The sequence below is a fragment of the Dictyostelium purpureum genome, assembly GCF_000190715.1.
Source record: "Dictyostelium purpureum unplaced genomic scaffold DICPUscaffold_74, whole genome shotgun sequence".
NCBI lineage: Eukaryota > Evosea > Eumycetozoa > Dictyosteliales > Dictyosteliaceae > Dictyostelium > Dictyostelium purpureum.
In genome coordinates this window covers 53,961-74,758 of record NW_003519411.1, presented here as the reverse complement: position 1 = coordinate 74,758, position 20,798 = coordinate 53,961, and the positions used below count along the sequence as shown (strand labels likewise).

The following is a 20,798-nucleotide window of genomic DNA, read 5'->3' as shown; positions in this document are numbered from 1 at the left end:
ATAAAATTTGTTAGTTAAAGATCGATGTTGGTATGGAGAAGATTTTTATTTTTTATTTTTTATTTTTTTTATTTCTTTTTAAAATAAATTAAATATTTATTGAATTTTATAATTTAAAAAACTATTAAGATAAAAGATATTTTTAAATTAAATAAATAAAAGTTAAAATTAATAAAATTAATAATTTTAATAAGAAACTTTTAAAATTAATTAAAGAACCTATTGTATTTGAACTTTCTGAGCCAAGGGTGGAATCAGCAGCACCTAAACTCTTACGAGTACGATAACATTTACAATCTACGGGGATGAAAATATTTGGAATTTGTTTACAAAAAGAGTTATCGACTTTAGAAGTAGCATTATAACAATATACATATGCCATTTCCGGGCAATTTGGTTCGCAAGGTTCCCAATCCCAACGATATTTGCTACAAAGAGGTTGACCCAGACACTCTCTTTTGAGAACGGGTTCTGGACCTTTACAATTTAAATTATCTACATTTCTCCAAACTGATGAATCGATACATGTTGAAAATCTAGTTTGATAACCTTCACCGCACTGAGTTGAGCAACCTGACCAATCTGATGTATCCCAGTGATACTCTGCTAAGCATTTACCAACACCACAAACTCTTTCGAATGGTGGCTTACTTTTAGCGTCGCATTTAATATCTTCTAGTAGTTCACCATCTTTAGAAACACAAATAACCTTACGTCTTTGGGCACCTGTACCACAAATTTGGTCACAATCTGACCATGTACCTTCAATTTTCCATTTACCGGGCTCGATTACACAACCTGTTGTTGGTCTTTTGGTTTTAACGACTGGTGCAGGTGTTTTTCTCATTCTAGTTCTACTTGTATTGGTATGTTTTGGTGCAATGGTTTCCTCCATTGACTCGGCAGAATCACCATCAACAGCACTACTATCGTCCTCTGATCTATAACATGGTCTTTGATATATTGGTTTTAATTCATTTTTGCATAATGTTTCATTTAGACGTTTATTCTTTGGACTGATACATTTAAGAGATCTAGTTTGCATTTCACAATCGGAATCGTCCTCACTCTTTTTACATTCATCCCAATCACTACCAACAACCCAACGATTAGGTTTGCAATTTGCTTTACCAATACCAACACGGCCCTCTACTTGATCGAATAAGACCATATATTGCATAAATAAAGATACACCGAATCTTGAGTTGTAATCTAAAGATTCTACAATACCTGGACAAGCTTTATCCCCCTGGATAACTAAATAAGATGGCACAGCATTAAGAGTAATTTCACTATTTGGTAAATTTGATTTAAAGACCACTCTAAAAGTTGGGAGCAGTTCATTGATTTGCTCGACAGTAAAATTTGTAAGTGGATTCAAAACACACTTTCTTTCAGTAAAGAATCTAGCACTAAAATATTTACTGAAACTTCTCTCTCTACTTAACACTTGAATTGCTTGATGGAATACAGATGATGGTAAATGTATGAATGGTGTACTTGTGTCCAATTCAGTTTTCCATACGAAATCTGATACTTGATATAATGTATTACCGCCAATATATACGTTTGAAATTGTAAAACTATATGAATCTGTTTCTGATTTTGTAAATGCAAATTTTTTTGGGTTATCTAATACTGATGGATCATACCCTCCAAACCAAATTCTGGGGTTCTCTGGGCACATTGTTAATGAAAATACTGGTGGTACATTGTTCATTGTTGTAAACTGTCTAACGAATGAATTAATTTCTTTTGATTGACCAATACCTAAAACACCATTTGCTAAAATTGATGATGCTTGACAAACTATAATCATTATTATAAATAAGGTTAATAAGAAAAAAAAAACTTTAAATTTTATTTTTATATGATACATACTTGCATTTTGTGGTGGTCTTGATTGTGATGAAACTGCAACCAATTTAATTTCTGTTTTAGTAGTAAAATTATGATTTAATGTTATTTTTTCACCCACTATATTACCCTCCCATGCAGTTGAATCTTTAAAAAATCCTTTCGAGGTTACCTTATCAAATATGGTTCTTTTAGTTGGCAAATACATTCTTGGTAAACGTAAACATCCATATTTACATTCTCTTGAAAATACAGTTGTAACAGAATTTTGTGAATCTAAAACTAACAGATAATTGATTTTATTGATTGTGACTTGAACTCCATACTATTGAAAATAATGAATTATTAGTAAAAAAAAAAAAAATATTTACACCTAAACATCTATTTATTTTATACAATACATTTTTATAAGGACAAAAGTTACCAATTGAAATGATTGGTTTTAATTCAATTGGCACTAAATCTGCGGGATTCGGATAAACTAATGTTGAATTTATTATTTTTAATAATAAAAAAAATAAAAAAAATATTAATTTCATTTTTAATATTATTATATGATTAAATATCTATGTGAATTTTTTTATTATAAATATCTATTATTTTATTTTTTTTTTATATTTATTATTATTATTTATCTTAATATTATTATTATTAATCTTTTGTTTATCTATTCGTTTATTAAAAAAAAAAATTTATATAATCTTTTTTTTTTCCTTATTCCTTTATTTGATTTTAATATATAAAAAGGAAATAAATTAATAATAATAATTTGATTTTATTTAAATGATTTAAAATAAAAAATTATAAAATAAAATAATTAAAAAAAAAAATAATAAAATTAAATAAAATAAAAATATATTTTCTATTAAATATTTAAATAAATACCAATATTATTATAAAATAATTATTATATTTAAAAATATTACTCTTTTTAAGATGATGATTATAATTATGGTGTTTTTAAAAAAAAAAAAAAAATGATAATCACAATGTTTGGTTGTTTGTGTGTGTTTCTCTTTATGGTTATAAAAATATGAAACAATGATATTACTCTATCTTTATATAGAAGATTGATTATAAATACTAAAAAACATATATATAAATAAATAAAAAGAACCAAACAAAACCTAAAATATTTTAGGGAAAATTTTATAACCATTTTTTTTTTTTATCTTTTATAATTAAAATGATTGTGTGTGGTATGTATAAACGAATATATAATAAACTACCAATAATTTTATATAGTCCGAATTTTTTATTATCTACAAAAAAAAAAAAAAAAAAAAAAAAAAATATTTATGATAGACTTCTATATATAAGTTCAATAGATTTAATACTAAAATAAATCAAATTTTAGCCAAATCTATTAAAATAGATATATTACATTATTTATATATTTAATAAATAAAATAAAAAAATTTTAACACCCCACAACACAACACACCAAAAACTATGTGTGCCCATTTTAAAATATAATACTAATTGTAACTTTAATACACAAAACAAAAAAAAAGTTGTACAATACAAAATATAGAAATAATAAAATAACAATATTTTAAAATATATTCATATATAACATACTTTTATACATACCATTTATTATTAAAATTTTTAGTAATATTATTATTATATTTATTACTAATACATTATGATTTTTGTTATTATTATTTTTGGAGGGTGTGTCAATTTTTTATAAGTTATATTTTTATTTATTTGTTTTTATTATTTTGATAAATATATAGTCTTAAAGAAATAGAAGTACAGAATTGTTTTTTTTTATTTGTTGATTGATTTGATTTAATCTGATTGGTTGATTTTATTGATTTTATTGATTTTATTTTATTTTATTTTATTTTATATTATTATTTTATTTTTTGGATTTTTGATTTCTTTTATTTATTAAAAAACAACCATTTATTTCTTAAATCTGATAAATCATTTGGAATAATCCATCTTGAATCATCTCTTCGTTCATCTGGAAATTTAGATAAGGAACTATTTGATTCTAATAATGTTGTTAATTCCCAAAGTTGAATTATTTGACTTTTACCATGTTGGCATAATAAAAAGATTTCATCAGGATTTAAAGTTTTTGCTTTATTTTTGTTATCGTTATCATCTACATTTTCTAAATCGTCTTCATCGTCTTGATCATAATCATCATCTATAAATGATAATCTATTAAAACTATTGTTTAGTTTTTGATAAAATTTTAAAACCATATTATTATTAATGATGTTATTGTTGTTGTTGTTGTTATTGTTATTGTTATTGTTATTGTTTATATTATTACTTGTATTATTTAAAATCATATATCTATCTCTATATTTTTCATCTGTTAACATTAAATTGCAACTATTATCATAAGGGCTTTCTTCATAATAACCGTTATAATCTATATAGCTACTACTTTTATTATTACTGTTACTATTTTTTATTTTAAGTTTATATTTTATTGGGCAAATATTTTTATTACTATTATCATTACTATTATTACCGTTACTATTATTATTACTGCTATTATTATATTTATTTAAATTTGGTATTACAAAACCTATGACCATAGCCCAGTGGGCTTTTTTTCCACCACCAGAACATGGTCTCCAATTTTGATCAGCATCATAGGGTACAAGTATTGGCTTACCATTTGATAACTGATTTAAAATATCGGCTGCTGTTGGGTGCTGTTCGACTGTAGTTTTAATATAACTAAAATCTATATTATTAAATATTAAATTTGAAATTTCTGATAAGTGAAAAGCTGAAAACATCTCACCTTCTTTTGTGTACCCTTTCATGATTGCTGTTAAAAATAACTCTGAAATGTATTCTTTTTCTAGAAATGATCTATCCAAATACTCTATTGCCATTCTTAATGCTACAAATCCACAACTTTTAATAACATTAATTAATTTTAGTAAACCTTTATTTTATTTTATTTTTATTTTTTTTATAAAAACATACTTATAGCCTGCCTGTAATCTACTGCAAAATGGTGGTAATCTAACTATCCAATCTGTACATTGTTTAATATTTTCATTTTTACTGTTATATAATAATGAACTTAACAACAAATCTATCTTTTTGATTGAATAATTTATATCGAATGGATAATATAACTCTTCATTAACTTTATTTTTTGTTATATATGCATTGTTATTATTCGATATATCACTATTATTACTATTACTATTATTACAATCTGTATTATTACTATGATCTGATGTTTGCATATTTGGTAAAATAAAAAAATAAAATGAAAAAATAAAAAATAAAAAAAAAAATAAAAATAAAAATTTTGGTTCTGATTTTTTTTTTATTTTTTTTTTATTTTTATTTTTTTTTTTATAAAGCACTGTTTCATGATTTAATAAATAAAAACAACTTGGTTAACATTAAATCCGATGGTTGATGTGGTTGTAACTACTTCCCCTATTTTTAACTGGCATAAAATAAATTTAACTAAATATATAAATTTAAATTTAACCAAATTTATTTTATATGCTTTTTTTATTTTATTTACAAAAAGACCATTATGTATAATGGTCCTATTATTTTTTATTTATTGTTACTTTTTATTTTTTAATAATATCGATTTTTCAGAGTTAAAATATTTATAAACTTGAGCTGATAATAATTTAAATGAATCTTCATCTTCGCTGCTAACCCATGACAAGAAAAACAATAACTTCTTACTAATATTTTCAAAGCAATTTGATAATAGTTGGTACTCTTTTTTAAATTCATCTTGCTTCTGTGGTGTTTCTTTTATTTTATTGTTATAATTTGATTTTAAAATAGCAATTGAACTTTTGAATGACCTGAATAAATGTGAAATGGATGATAATATAAAACTTTGATTATTTAATATTGAAATAAGATCCTCTAATAAAAATAAAGAAAAGTAAATATTCCCTTGGTTTTTATTATTTTCGATTTGACTACTATGGCTTGACTTTAACAAATTCTTTATAACACCCTCCACTGAATTTAATGATGATAAATGTGCTTGATACAATGCTAAATGTTCTTTATTTGATGGTGCTGATTTTAAAACTGTTGATAAATCTAAAATTAATTTACAACCTTCCAAAAGTGTATCATTATTCTCATCTATATTATTATTACTATTATTATTATTATTGATACCGTTATCCTCTAAACCCCACTCCCCGTTGAATGTTCTCGTTAGAAAACAATAACAATATAAAATATCTATTAAATGGAAGTATAATGATTTTGATGGCTTATTACTGATTAATTTAGATAAAGGTTGAATATCCTTATAGATTATTGGTATTCTTGATAATAATAATTTAATTTCGTTTGATTCCTTTTCGTTATCTTCTTCCCTAATACTTTCATCTTTATCGTCCTCTATTTCTTTGATTTTACATGACCCATTGTTATTTTCTATTTCTTTAACATTAATGTTCCACCAAGGTACCCATTCATCGATTAAATTTGATATTGTTCCATCTTTAATTGATTTATTAAACTCCTCAAGCTCATCCTTAGTTAACAATGCCAATAATTCCTCCTCTGTCATTTCATCTAAATTTAAATTTTCTAAATCTATACCATCATCCTCTTCGTCTTCCTCGTCTTCATAATCTTCATATTCATCTAATTGATTTAATGTTACATCTTTTGGTAAATTATATTTTGATAATAATTCTTCAAATTTTGAATCTTCAACGTCGTATATCTCTTTCATTCTTTTCAAGAATGTCAATGACTCTTTTGGTGAGACTCTTTCTATATTCTTTAAATTATCCTTTAATTGCCCTTCAAAAAACTCTGTGCTGCATCTACTATTATGTGATTTGAAACATACCAATGAACAATAATTTATATTACATCTTGGACAGGTATATAATGAAAACTGTTTATTACATCTATTTTAAATTTAGATTAGTATATAACCAATTATAACCATCCATAAAGGATATCAATAAAAATACATACATTTTACAAAGTTTATCATTTTCATTGTCCTCTTCTGATTTGTTTAATCCCTCTTTAATATTATTTATATCATTATTATTACATATTTCTATATTATTATTATTATCGCTACTATTATTTTCATTCTCTTCGTTTAATATTGTTATTTGAACTTTTTTAAATCTACCAGCATTTTGTACTATTGGTTTATTGGTATTTTCTGTATTTTTATTATTATCTTTAATAATTAAAAATGATAATGGAGGAGATGAATCTAAATGATGAATTTTTCTACTGCTCATTTCTGCTATGATAATAAATTATCGAAAATGAAAAATTAAATTTAAAAAAAATTTAAATTTAAAAAAAAAAAAATTATAAAAATTTCACAACTATATTGTAGGATTTTCAAAAAAAAAAATTTCTTCTTTTTTTATTTTATTTATTTTATAATTATATTGGGATTTAAATTTATCTTTGGAATTGTGGTCTTCCGAGATTCCAAACACAAACTTGTTCATCCCAAGAGCAAGATGCCATTTGTCCATCAACAAACATATTCCAATCCAAACCTACAACAAACTCTGTATGATGATCTAATCTAGCTAAAATTGGATCTTGTTCTCTTGCTCTATCCCAAACTATAACTGACATATCACTAATTGAAATTAAAAAAAAATTGATATTAATATATTTCCATAAAAAAAAAAAAAAAATTGATTAAAACTACTTACTATGAAGAAGAAGCGAGCATCGATTCGGAATGTGGCGAACATTTAATTCTTCTAACTGCAAAAGTGTGGCCTCTTAAAATTTGAACTGGTCTATCTGGATATCTAATATCCCAAATTCTTATTGTTTTATCAACTGAACCTGTAACAACCTCTTTATCATTATATTTATTCCAATCACATGTTAAAATTTCGTGATCATGTGCTTTGATAGTATTTATTGATCTATTATCTAAATAGCATTTAATAAAAACAATTGTTAATAACTTTTAATAAAAAGATGTTTCTTTTAAAATCATTATTACCTCTTGAGTCCCAAATTTTTAAAGTTCTATCACCACTAACAGATGCAAACATATGTGCATTTCTTGGTGACCAAATAGCGCTATATATACAATATCTGTGTTCTCTAAAAGTTTTTAGTGATCTTTCCATTCTGGGATTCCATATTTTAATGCTTTGATCCCATGAACCTGTAATAAATGTATCTTTATGCACAAGATTCCAATCTACACTATAAACCTCTTTTGTATGCTCCTCAAAACTTTTAATTGGTCTTCCACCATTTGGTGCCTAAAGTTATAATAATAAAATCCCGATATTAATACAATGTAAATGCCATTTATATATATTATGAGTTGAATCCTACTTGTGTATCCCAAATTTTAATTGAACCATCTCCTGATGAAGATGCAATATGACATTCATTTTCTTCACTCCATGTACAATCATATAAACCATCCCTTGTATCAAATTGTTTAAATGAACCTATATCTCTTTCTAATACATCCAATATATACTGTCTACCGTTTCCAATAATACCAAAATGTTGTGATGTTACACAACCCAATCTTTGTTCCTCGAATGGACTAAACTCTACTGAATATCCATTAAAATGTGTACGAAATCTTTTCATTTTCTAATATTATTTTACAATTGTTTATTTTATCTTTAGTATTGTACCTATAAAACTAGAAAAGATATTATAGTATTTTTAATTAAGGAAAAATATATATAAAAAATAAAATAAAAAAATAAAAAAAATGAAAAAAAATAAAAAAATTAAAAAATTAAAATTTAAAAAAAAAAAAAAATTTTAAAAAAAAAAATAAAATAGGATTGTTTAATTATATATTTGCTTTTTTATAAATTTCTTTTAAAACTTCAACCCTTACTTTAAATAATATTGTTGTTTTTGGAATTGTAAAAACCAAAAAAATGATGAGTTTTGTTTTTTTTTTATTTTATTTTTTTTAAATTTTATCTAAATATTTTGATAAACTATATTGAATTTGGACACAAATACAACTATTTAAACATTTATATTATTATTATAATAATTTAATACCAAAATAAAACAATAATTAAAAAAATAATTTTAAATATAAAAAATAAAAAAAATCATTTTTGAAAAAAAAAAAAAAAAAATTATTTTTTTAAAAATTTTTTAAAAAATTATTTTTCTTTTTTTCTCATCAACGAAATAATCAAATTACATTTATATATTTACAGTTTATTATTACTTAAAGGATTATTATTTATTATTGTACATTTTTATAAAACCAAATAAATAATCATCTTTTTTTTCTTCTCAAAATATATATATAAATAAAAAAGATGTCAATTTCACAAACAGTTGTTTCAAATGGTCGTAAAATTGTAAATTTCAATTTACAAGGTATTGACCACGTTTTACCATATATTGCTAAACGTATTGCATGGGCTGCCAAATTATCAGGTATTAAAACTGTTGGTCCAATTCCACTCCCAAGCACATTTCAAAAATGGACTGTTCTTAAATCACCACACACCGATAAGAGATCACGTGAACAATACGAATTAAAAGTTAATAAAAGATTAGTTCAAATCGATGCCAATGTTGAAATGGCTGATAAATTTGTTAAATTTGTTCAAACTAAACTCCCACCAATTTCAGCAACTGTAGATATTAAAATTGAAGAAAGAATTTATCATCCAGAAGAAAACTTTTATTCAGGTAAAAGAATTGCCTAAATCAATAATAAATAAATAAATAACAATAGATACAAAAAAGAAATAAAAGAAATAAAAAAAACCAAAAAAATTAAAAAATATATTCAAAAAATTAATAGATGCGTATTTATCTAAATCATCATTTTTCGTTTTTTTTTATTTACGAAAAAAAAATAAAAAGGTTTCAATTAAATGAATTCATTTATATTTTTATTTGTTAAAACAACCAAAAAAAAAAAAAACTGGTTATTTTTTATTTGTTCATTGCTTATTCATTTTGACTATTCAAAAATGATTGAAAACGAACTACAGATACAGTGTTCATATGAAAAAGAAAAAAAATTTAAATTTTTTTTAATTTTTTTTATGATATTATTCGTTTTTGGTGAGGGCACTATATTTTTATGGCACAATATTGAAAAAACCCAAACTTTGGTCAATTATTAAGACGAAAAAAAAAAAAAAATTAAAATTTTTATTTTTTTATTTTTTTTTTTTTTATTTTTTTTTTTTTTTTTGTATTTTTTTTTCATAAATATTATTTTATATTTTTGTGTATATAGTTGTATAATTTGTATGTATTTTAGAAATTGATACCCATCTATATATTTTCCTTCATTTTTGTTTATTTCAAAGAAAAAAGTAATAGAGTGGTTGGAAATAAATAAAAGTATTTTTATAAACAAAAAAAAAAAGACACAGAAATATATTCGTTCAAACTTATTAATAGAGAAAGGATTTGTCAACAAAAAGATAAAATAAAATTTAAATTTTATTTTCATTTTTTTTTTTTTTGTTTTTTTTTGTCTCAATATTTGGTCTTGTTATTGTTCAAATTTGTAAATTTAATCATCGAATCCTTGTTTATTTATTTTTATTTTTATTTTTCCCTTATTACTCATTTAAAATAAAATATATAATAATTTCCCACAACACACCCACACCAAAAAAAAAAAAAAAAAATATTTTTTTAAAAAAATATAATTTTCGTTTTCTCTTTTAAATTTTCAATCAAAAGTCAAAACCACCATCATTATATTTATATTTCTGTTGTTTAATATCAAATCATAAATATTTCAATTAATAGTTTTTATAATAATAATAACCAATATATTTACTATATATTTAATGCCAAATATTATTGTTTTTGTATAAATAATCTTATATTTTCAAAAATAAACCTGATATTTTTAATTATAAATAATTTTAAAGTAATTTATGACCCATTTTATTCATATCATATTACTATTCATATGTTAAAAAAAAATAACAATAATTTAGTTTTTTTATTTAATTAATTTTCTTTTTTTTTTTTTTTTTTTTTCTTTTTTTTTTAAATTTATTTTTTTATTTTTACAACACAAGAAAAGGGGGAATAAAAAAAACAATATTATCTTTCATATTATCATTAATATGGATATAATATATAAATAACAATAAACACCCAACAACAATTGTTTTTTTTTTATGTGGGAAAAAGGGGTTTTTTTTTTTTTTTTTTTTTTTTTTAGCAAATTTTTTAAAAAAATAAAAAGAATTTTTAAATAATTCCCCTTAAAAATTATAACACAAAAATTAATTTTAATTTTTTTTTAAAATTTGAGAAAAGAGGATTTCCATCTCTTTAAAGAAAAATTAAATTTGTAAAAGAAAGGAGGGCTCTCAAAAAAACCTTGTGTGTTGTCTGTCTTAAAAAATCTCTTTATATATATTTTAAAAAATTGGTGTTTTTTTTTTAAAAATCCCCAAACTAATTTTTTTTTTTTTTTTTTAGTTTTAAAAAAATTTTTTAAAATTTTTTTTCTTTTGAAAAAAAATTTAAATAAAAAATTTAGAAATATAAACTATCAGGAAAATAATAAATTATGGTGAAAGTAATAATAATAATAATAATAATACAATAAAACAATTCAATATAATTTTATAAAGCGATAATCTGATAATTAAATTCAATTCAAAAAAAAAAAGAAAGAAAAATCATAAAAAAAAAACTCCTTTGTCACAGAATTTTTTTTTTTATATCCAAAAAAACAATAAAAAAAAAAAAAAACAACCGTAAGTTTTTTTATTTTAACAAAATTTTCTTAACAACTTTAAACTAATTGTATTTTTGTTTCTCCTTAAAATTTTAAAGTAGAACATAGAATAATATTTATTTATATAATTTAAAGGTGTTTTAAATTTTTTATTTGGTATTTTCATAGTTTCTTTTTTTTTATGTTTTATATCTTTGAGGAAATTAATAGTAGCAGTTTAGAGAAGATTTTAAAAATAAGAAAAAAAGAAAAAATAAAATATTGGTAATAAATGATGGATTCAAATCATTTCATTGTCGCTGATGATGTTAATGGTATCGATTTATCAAAATTAACAATTAGATCGAGGATAGATCAAACTATTTCTAGAAGTAGTTCAGCTCCTCCAATTGTCCCAGAAGAGGTCAGTAGAAAATAACATAATGGAGTGTAGCAAAAAGGAATTGGAGTTTTAATTTTTAACTTTTATTTTATTTTTTTCAATTTTATATAGGAGTTTCAAAATTCAAACGAGGTCATATCACCACAGGATCCAAGATTAGATATTAATTATTATAATTATTATTATTCTCAAAGACCACTCGATCCACGTTTGCCACCACCTTTAATTTCGCCATACCAAGTTTATTATAAAAATGTAAGTAAATCTAAAAAAACCAAAAGTTATATATAAAGCGTTTAGATTATATTAACATAAACATTAAATTATAGACGAACTTTTCAGAAATGCAACAACCACAACAACCACAACAATTACATCCACAACAACAACCACCACCACCACAACAACCACATCCACACCATCCACACCAACAACCACAACCGCAACAAACACAACTGCAACAACCAATACCAATACAACAACCACAACCACAACAGCCAATTAATAGCAGCAACAGCAGCAGTAACAATAACAATAATAACCCACAACAAGAGTTACAAGATATTAGAACTACTATTAAAAAACCATTACCATTCCCAGCAGCAGGTATTCTTAGACAACAAAGCCCAGATATTGTTTTAGAGGGATTTGATGGTAAACCAAAATCATTAGTAGATATGATTCAACAAGATTTCCCAAGAACCCCATCACCAGTTTATCAAAAGAGCCCAGCAGATACAGCTAAAACACACACAAGAAGGGTTTCACAAGTTGGTGAGGAGATTAGTGCATCAACTAGTCCAGGCACTATTCCAATTTTACTTTCTCAACAACCAACTTCAGTATCAACTGTTGCAGCAGGATCACCAAGCCCTTCACCTATTTTTGTTCCAACCAATAATGGCACAAATAGTAGCGGCAGTGGAGTAGGTAGCAGTAGTAATAACAATAGCAATAATATTAATACAGGTAGTAGCAGTGTTTCAACAACCACTACCAGCTCTTCAACTATTAGTGGCACTACCACCTCAAGTAATATCGCAATTCCTAAACCTCAACATTCTGTACAATATAATCATGATGGTTATAACGATTCCGATAATGATATAAATTCAGATTACCCTCAATTCTATTCACCAGGTGGAGTTTTAGCACCACATATGTACACACCAAATGAATTTACCAACGGTAATCAAAATGATGTATATTTACCACAACAACAATCACAACAACCACACCACCATCAACCTCATCATCAACCACACCACCATCAACCTCATCATCAACCACACCATCAACCACACCCACAGCAACACCATTATCAACCACACCACCCACACCATATCCAATCTCATCATTATCCATCACAGCAATCCCCACAACATATGACTTTATTACAACAGAAGGATAGAAGAATGCCTCAAGGTATTCATGCACAGATAGGCCATCAACAACAACAATTACATCTTCAAAATGGTAAGAGAATCCCTCCATATTTTGGTGGTAATAATGGTGTTCATCAACCATCTCATGGCTATATAAATCAACAACAACCTTCACCACAACAATCAGCTCATATTCAACATCATATGGGACATATGCAACCAAATATTGATCATATGAAATCTGTAAATCAATATCAACCATCACCATCTTCTTCACCATCCTCACCATCTCAACTCCACAGAGGTGCTCATCAAATTCCACAGCAACAACAATTTGGTATATACTCAGCATTACAACAACAACAACAACAACAACAATATCAAAATGGTGTAAATAATAATAGTAATAATGGTACTAATAATGGTTATAGAAATCAATTAGTAAATAATAATAGTGAACTTTATATTGAACCAAAACCAAATCACTATACACCACAACAACCACAGCAATCAACCATGGTAATACCTCAACAAATTAGAGAGTTTCAACCAAAAAGAAAACCAAATAGCAATGTATCTCAATCACCACCACAATCTGTTAATACTTTAAATAATACAAATAATACATATATTCCACAACAACAACAACAACAATATTCCAGTTCACCACAGCCAAATATACCAATATTGTCATCGTCCCCATCCACACTAAACTCTGTTAATAATAATAATATTTCGAATCAAAATTCAACTGTTACATTAAACAATAATATAAATATAAATAATATATCAAGTAGTGCAACTGCTAGCGCTAGTAGTACTACAAACAACAACAATAATAATAAGCCATTAAGTGCTGCTGCTGTTGTAGCTAATAATAACAATGGTAACGTCAACACTTCTGGTAGTATTAGCCCAAAATCTAATGAACAAACACCAAGCACATCACCATCATCATCAGCCTCATTACCACCAACCACACCAACTACTATAAATCCACAAACAACAACATCTACTTCAACATCATCAACATCATCAACAACCACAACAACAGCAACATTAACAACATCATCGACAACATCTGCCACAACAACATCCACATCAGCATCCATATCACCAAGTAATAGTAGTTTATCAGTTTCATCTTCAACATCATCAACCTCAACAACCAATTCTACTGAACAATACCAAGCTAGATCACAATTATTAGAGGATTTTAGAAACTTAAAAATGAAATTAGAATTAAGTGATATTAAAGGTCATATAGCCGAATTTAGTAAAGATCAAGTTGGATCAAGAATTATTCAACAAAAAATTGAAAATGCTAGTCTTGAAGAGAAACAATTGGTATTTGATGAGGTAGTTGTTGCCGTTCATTCATTAATGACCGATGTATTTGGTAATTATGTATTACAAAAGTTTTTCGAGCATGGTACAACCGAACAAAAACGTATTTTAGCCGATAAACTTAGTGGTCATATCTTGTCTTTAACTCTTCAAATGTATGGTTGTCGTGTTATCCAAAAGGCCATTGAATCAATAGAATTGGACAAACAAATCCTTTTGATTGGCGAATTAAATGGACATATTGTTCAATGTGTCACTGATCAAAATGGTAACCATGTTATACAAAAATGTATTGAAAAAATTCCAACCAATCTCATTCAATTCATCATCGATTCATTCCACGGTCATATTTATCAATTAGCCACCCACCCATATGGTTGTCGTGTCATTCAAAGAATCTTGGAACATTGCGCAGAGAGCCAAGTTGCACCAATTCTCGATGAATTAATGCGATGTGCCGTTTCACTTGTACAGGATCAATACGGTAACTATGTAATTCAACATGTTTTAGAGAATGGTTCCCAACGTGATAAAACTGCCATTGTTTACAAACTTCAAGGTCAAATCTATAATCTTAGTCAACATAAATTTGCCAGTAATGTCATTGAAAAATGTGTTCAACATGGTGTCTCTTCCGAAAGAATCCTTATCATTAATGAAATATTAGGTGACATTAATGCTCCAAACTCTTCAAATGTTTTACTTAAGATTTTGAAAGATCCATATGCCAATTACGTAATCCAAAAGATTTTAGATATTGTCGAGCCTAGTCAACGTGATGTTATCATTAATCGTATCCAACCATTCATACCAACTCTCAAAAAAGTTACTCCAGGCAAACATATTATATCTAGAATTGACAAATATTCAGGTCAACTATAAAAAAAAATTCAATTTTATAAAAATCATAAACTAATCATAAATCATAAATCATAAATCATAATATCTTATAAATATGTTATATTATTAAAAAAAAAAAAAAATTGTTATATATTAAAAAAAAAAAAATCTAAATAAAGTTTGTTAAATATTATAAAAAAAAAAAAAAAAATAGATAAACTGTTTCAATTACAAATTTTTTTTATTCTGATCAAAATTAAAAAAAAAAAAGGTTATAATCTCAACCACACATCATTCAATTTGAATTGCAATCGTAAGCATTTTTAAGTATATTTTTTTAATAAAGTTATTTTAATGACTCAATTACTTATTTTAATTGTTTAATTTTTAAATTATAATAATTTATATAAAAAAGCTTTATTTTTTTGTATTTTTTTTTTCCTTTTTTTTTTTTTTTTTTTTTTTTTAAAAATTATAAAAAAAAATTTTAATTTTTTAATTTTTTTTTTCATTTTATTTTTTTTTATTATTGTACAATATTTAAGTTCATATTCAATTATTTAATTTTATTTTTCTTTTCACTAAATACCCAATAAATAAATAAAAAAAAAGATCTCATTATTAAAAAAAATATATATATCATATAATGTACGAATTATCTACACCAGGTTTTGACTTTACTATTTGTTTATCACTCATTGGAGTTGGTGGTTTAATTGCCTTAATTGTTATCCAAGTAAGTATATTAACCTTATTATCATTATTTATATCAAAAACAAAATTAACATTTCATTTTTCATCACCATATAGTTATTACTTTTAACTGATTTAGAAGGAAATGATATCAACTCAATCGAATTCTCAAGAAGAATTAATAAATTAATTTTACCAGAATATATTATTCAAGCTGTTTTTTCAGTTTGGTTTCTTTTAACCATTAGATGGTTTTTATTCATTTTAAATTTACCAGTTTTAGTTTATCACTATTTAAGGTAAATATATATTCATATAATCATCCATTACATATTTTATTTGATTACTAATAATATTAATTTATCCACAGATATTCAAAAGGTCTTCATAAAGTTGACCCAACTAAAGTTTATCAAATGACAAGCAAATTAGGTAATCATTTAATGCTCAAATTAGTTTTCTATATGGTTATGTTTTTCGTTTACCTCTTTGTTTTATTATTTAATCTTTTCAGCGAATAAAAGAATTAAAAGAAACTATTTAAAAAACAAATAAAAAAAATAAAAAATAAAGAAAGTTATATTTAATAGAAAAATCTAGAAATAAAATTTAAAGAAAAGAAAGATAATATTTTTTTTTTTTTTTTTTTTTTTTAATTTAAAAAAAAAAAATTTATCATTTATATATATTTTTATTAAACATTTGAATCTGATTTCCTAATGTTGTGTAAATAATTGTTGTTTTTTGGAGTGGTGTTTGACAAAATCGGTTTTTGAGATATTATGGCATCATCATAATCATCGTCATCTTCACTGTCGGAGTTATCATTGTGACCACTGTTATTATTACCATTAACACCTAAACCATTTAAATTACCACTACTATTATTTTTATTATTATTTGATAGCGATGGGTTGATTGACGGTGATATTGAATTGTAAGGTGTGGCTTTTAACGATGTTGAGTTTGGTTGGCTGCCTTCACCACCACCACTCATTGCTCTACTATGTGATTTTTCAAGAGTTGAGGTAGTGGTAGTGGTTGTAGTAGTGTTTTGTTGTGGTGAGGTATTTAAGTCGATTCTATTTCTATTAAATATTTTAGTATTGTATTCTTTATCGGTTGAAATTACAGAAATATCATATACATTCTTTGGGATTTTTAAGATTTGAACATTGTTGCTGAGTACACGAGCAGTGAAATCTGGCATGAAATTGTCTGAACGTAAAGCACCGACACCAAGAGTACAGAATTGGCCACCTTCGCTAATGAAACCTTCACTACCCGAACGAATTTCAATTTTACCAGAGAGAATAACGGTGAAAAAGTCACTAACAACACCTCTAGAGTAAATGAACTTGTCTTCTGAAAGTGGTTTCTCGATGTCTAAAACAATAGCACCTTTGGTTGAAAGCATTTTAATGAACTCGGTTTCAGAGATATAACGTGATGAGAATTCATCAATTGAACCAGAGAGATAGGCATAAAGAGCTTTGACTTGTTGAGTGCTTAATTGGGAGAGAGCATTCTTTGGACCGTGGAATGAACCAATAGTACGATAATCGAATGAATGGTCTTGATTCTTCTTTCTAGAGTCGTGGTAAATATCATTTTCATCTAAAATTTCGTCTTGAAGAATTTCTTCGATAATATCTTCTAAACAAATGATACCAAGATTCTCATAGAATGGATCACCTTCGCCTTCGTTGTTTACCTTGTGAACAATAGCCATGTGGGATCTACCAGTTTTGAATTCTGTTAACATTTGATCTAATGATGTATCATCCCATGTTTTAACTAACTGTCTCTTATAAAGATTTACAATGGTTCTAAGTGGTACTTTATCGGCAGGATTGATGAGGGCTAAATCTTTAATATAAAGACAACCAGTAATATTTGATTTTGTTTTTTCGAAAACCGGTATTCTGGAGTGACCACGTTCTAAAATTAATGTAATTGTATTATAATCTAAAATTGAGTCAATATCGACACTGTAAACTTTATCTAATGGAGTCATAACTTGGGAAACTTTTTTATGTGCAAAATCTAAAACACCTGTTAACATTGTAACATCACTACGTGATACACCACTTTCATTTGCATGTGCTGAATGAATATCTAATAATTTTTTTAACTATAAAAAAAGAGATAAAAGAAATAAAAAGAAATAAAAAGAAATAAAAAAAAATAAAAAAAGGTTTTTTAATAAATTTCTTGTTTTTAAATAGTTTATAAATATTTTTACTTACTTGTTGTCTTGAATAAATAGTACCCATTTCATTACCTAAAATCCAATCTAAAGTTTTACTAATTGGATAAGCAAATGGGAAAAAGAGGAAAATAAAGAGATAGACAATATAAATAGTGTGAGCACCAACTGCTAAACCATAACGAGAACAGGCTGCTTGAGGAATAATTTCACCAGCAATAACAATAATTACAGTGGATAAAATGAAACCAACAAAACCAGATGTTAAATCTGCTAAGAAAATTGATAAAAGAGCATTTACACCGACATTACCCAACAGGAGCGTACACAATAACAAATTACCTCTTTGTCTAACCGGATAAATAATTTTTGCATATTTACTTTCTTTAGGAGTACCACTAGCTATAATAATCTATAATAATAAGGGTGATAATTAAATTGTTAGCAATTGAATTTATTTTATTATCATTGATTTTTTATTATTTGATTTTTAAATCATGATATTTTTTTTAAAAAAAATTTTTAAAAAAAATTTTTATGCATATTATTAAATATGGTGTGTTTAATTAATACATACCTCTAAACCAGTGATATCTAAGGACATAATACCTAAAGTTAAACCGGCAAAAAGACCAGAAATACTGACTAAAACAATAATGGAAACCCATTGAAAAATATAATATTCAACAGATGCCATTTTATAATATAAACTACACTAAAAAAAATATTAAAATAAAAACACAACAAACAAACAAAACAAAACAAAACAAAAATATATAATAAATAAAGGAAAGATATATAAAAATAATACTATATAAATATAATTATTTATATATTTTTATATATATATAATTAATTTATAGCTTTAATTTAAATAGAAAAATAAAAAAAAAAAACTAAAAAATGGTATATGATGGTGGTTTCTCGCTAAAAAAATTTAAAAAATTAAAAAAAAATTAAAAAAAAAAAATAAAAATATAAATTTATTTTTATTATTTTTTAAATAAAAAAAAAAAAAAAAATAAAAATTTGAAAAGTTTTTCAACATACCAAACAAAATAAAATAAAAATAAATAAAAAAATAAAATATTAAAAGATAACTATAATTACTATTAATTAAATATTTAATTAATTTTATCTAAATAAATAAAATTTTTATTTTTTTTGCCAAAAAATAAATATTTTTAAATATATAATTTTTTTATGTTTTAGAAATCAAAAAAATAAAAACACCACACTTTCACACACTGATTTTATTTTTATTTTTTACACAAAATATTTGATTGGCCTGGTTTGAAATTTTTTTTTTATTATTTTTATTATTATTAATTTTTTGTTTTGTTTTTTATTGTTAGTTTTGTTGTTGCTTTAGTTTAAATTATACATTTTTGGTGGTTTATGATATTGATTTTCATCATTTTCTTGTTCTTCTATTTGTTCTTCTTCAAGTTTATCTTGAAAATAAATATAAATTCTAATTAAAGTGGTTCCACTGTTAAAAGGTTTGAATACTGAATCTTGGTAAACTATTTTATCTACTTTTTTAATTATTATATTTTTAGAATAGTATTTGATATTTAAATCTGATATACAGTCATCGAAATTTTGAGATATCTATTTTATAAAAAAACCCAATTAGTAAGAGTATTAATACATTATTAATAATTTTTGGGTATATTTACTTTTGTGCTTTGTATATTATAAAAAAAATTTGTAAAAAATACTAAAGTAATAATAAAACCCCAAATGAGTATAGAGGTAAGGTAGGAGTAATCATTCCATATAAAATAAGCAGAAAGTAAAATAAATAAAAAAAGTTGTGCTAATAAACAACCAATTAATATTAGTTTATTATTTCTTTTTATTTTTATATGGTTTGAGCATTGTTTAACAATATCTCTATACTCTTCAAAGGTAATGATATCTATCAGTTTGTATGACAATTCTTCCGGTTCTATTAAATATTCACTTCTTATTTTTTGTCGAAATCCTGAAAAATCAGTTTTAAAATAATGGTTTGTTTCTAGTTTAAATTTATTTTTATTTATTTGTTTCATTTTTTTATTTTTTTAAATTATGATTATTTTTTATTTAAAAATAAAAAAAATAAAAAAAACTATAGTATTTTAATTAAATATTATAGTAATTAGTTTTTTCATTTTATAAACCACTGGAAAAATATATACATATTTGACATTTTTTTTTTTTTTTAATTTTTTTTAATTTTTTTTTTAAATTTGATTTATATTCACCAGGTTCTTTTGGGATATGACTGCATTTACATAAACAATAAATATATAAAAAGATTAATTAACCATTTAATACTTAAAATATAGCTAAAAAAATTTTGTGAGGATGATTCTTAATGATACATTGGTA

At 24.3% G+C, this 20,798-nt stretch overlaps 9 protein-coding genes across 9 annotated transcripts in view; 3 read left to right on the top strand and 6 right to left on the bottom strand.

The window, feature by feature from the left end:
- Positions 1–9: 9 nt before the first annotated feature.
- DICPUDRAFT_46880 (uncharacterized protein) lies at positions 10–2,594 on the bottom strand. The gene is made up of 3 exons (XM_003286544.1): positions 2,259–2,594; positions 1,882–2,182; positions 10–1,809 (listed from the first exon to the last, which is right to left on the bottom strand). Exons 1-3 carry the CDS (start codon positions 2,394–2,396, stop codon positions 143–145), a joined length of 2,106 nt encoding a protein of 701 aa, XP_003286592.1. The 5' UTR covers positions 2,397–2,594; the 3' UTR covers positions 10–142.
- A 1,155-nt stretch (positions 2,595–3,749) lies between these two features.
- DICPUDRAFT_77484 (uncharacterized protein) lies at positions 3,750–5,090 on the bottom strand (the record flags this gene model as incomplete). Its single annotated transcript, XM_003286543.1, has 2 exons — positions 3,750–4,749; positions 4,822–5,090. 2 exons carry the CDS (start codon positions 5,088–5,090, stop codon positions 3,750–3,752), a joined length of 1,269 nt encoding a protein of 422 aa, XP_003286591.1.
- A 335-nt stretch (positions 5,091–5,425) lies between these two features.
- On the bottom strand, positions 5,426–7,106 carry DICPUDRAFT_150594 (uncharacterized protein; the record flags this gene model as incomplete). The annotated part of the gene is made up of 2 exons (XM_003286542.1): positions 5,426–6,755; positions 6,826–7,106. The coding sequence occupies 2 exons, from the start codon at positions 7,104–7,106 to the stop codon at positions 5,426–5,428; spliced, it is 1,611 nt and encodes a 536-aa protein (XP_003286590.1).
- Positions 7,107–7,275: 169 nt separating this feature from the next.
- On the bottom strand, positions 7,276–8,451 carry DICPUDRAFT_31135 (WD40 repeat-containing protein; the record flags this gene model as incomplete). Its single annotated transcript, XM_003286541.1, has 4 exons — positions 7,276–7,462; positions 7,539–7,767; positions 7,841–8,108; positions 8,185–8,451. The coding sequence occupies 4 exons, from the start codon at positions 8,449–8,451 to the stop codon at positions 7,276–7,278; spliced, it is 951 nt and encodes a 316-aa protein (XP_003286589.1).
- Positions 8,452–9,152: 701 nt separating this feature from the next.
- DICPUDRAFT_87216 (uncharacterized protein) lies at positions 9,153–9,548 on the top strand (the record flags this gene model as incomplete). Its single annotated transcript, XM_003286563.1, has 1 exon — positions 9,153–9,548. One exon carries the CDS (start codon positions 9,153–9,155, stop codon positions 9,546–9,548), a length of 396 nt encoding a protein of 131 aa, XP_003286611.1.
- Positions 9,549–14,560: 5,012 nt separating this feature from the next.
- DICPUDRAFT_31148 (uncharacterized protein) lies at positions 14,561–15,559 on the top strand (the record flags this gene model as incomplete). The annotated part of the gene is made up of 1 exon (XM_003286562.1): positions 14,561–15,559. One exon carries the CDS (start codon positions 14,561–14,563, stop codon positions 15,557–15,559), a length of 999 nt encoding a protein of 332 aa, XP_003286610.1.
- Positions 15,560–16,042: 483 nt separating this feature from the next.
- DICPUDRAFT_54361 (uncharacterized protein) lies at positions 16,043–16,763 on the top strand. The gene is made up of 3 exons (XM_003286561.1): positions 16,043–16,253; positions 16,328–16,509; positions 16,581–16,763. Exons 1-3 carry the CDS (start codon positions 16,164–16,166, stop codon positions 16,729–16,731), a joined length of 423 nt encoding a protein of 140 aa, XP_003286609.1. The 5' UTR covers positions 16,043–16,163; the 3' UTR covers positions 16,732–16,763.
- Positions 16,764–16,821: 58 nt separating this feature from the next.
- Positions 16,822–19,116, bottom strand: DICPUDRAFT_97440 (uncharacterized protein; the record flags this gene model as incomplete). The annotated part of the gene is made up of 3 exons (XM_003286540.1): positions 16,822–18,344; positions 18,460–18,831; positions 18,997–19,116. The coding sequence occupies 3 exons, from the start codon at positions 19,114–19,116 to the stop codon at positions 16,905–16,907; spliced, it is 1,932 nt and encodes a 643-aa protein (XP_003286588.1). The 3' UTR covers positions 16,822–16,904.
- A 671-nt stretch (positions 19,117–19,787) lies between these two features.
- Positions 19,788–20,798, bottom strand: part of DICPUDRAFT_150588 (uncharacterized protein) — a gene marked incomplete at both ends in the record, with an annotated part of 2,396 nt that continues 1,385 nt past the window's right edge. The window contains one exon of the mRNA XM_003286539.1: positions 19,788–20,033. Coding sequence (XP_003286587.1) covers positions 19,788–20,033 — 246 coding nt within the window. The remainder of the gene's footprint in view (positions 20,034–20,798) is intronic.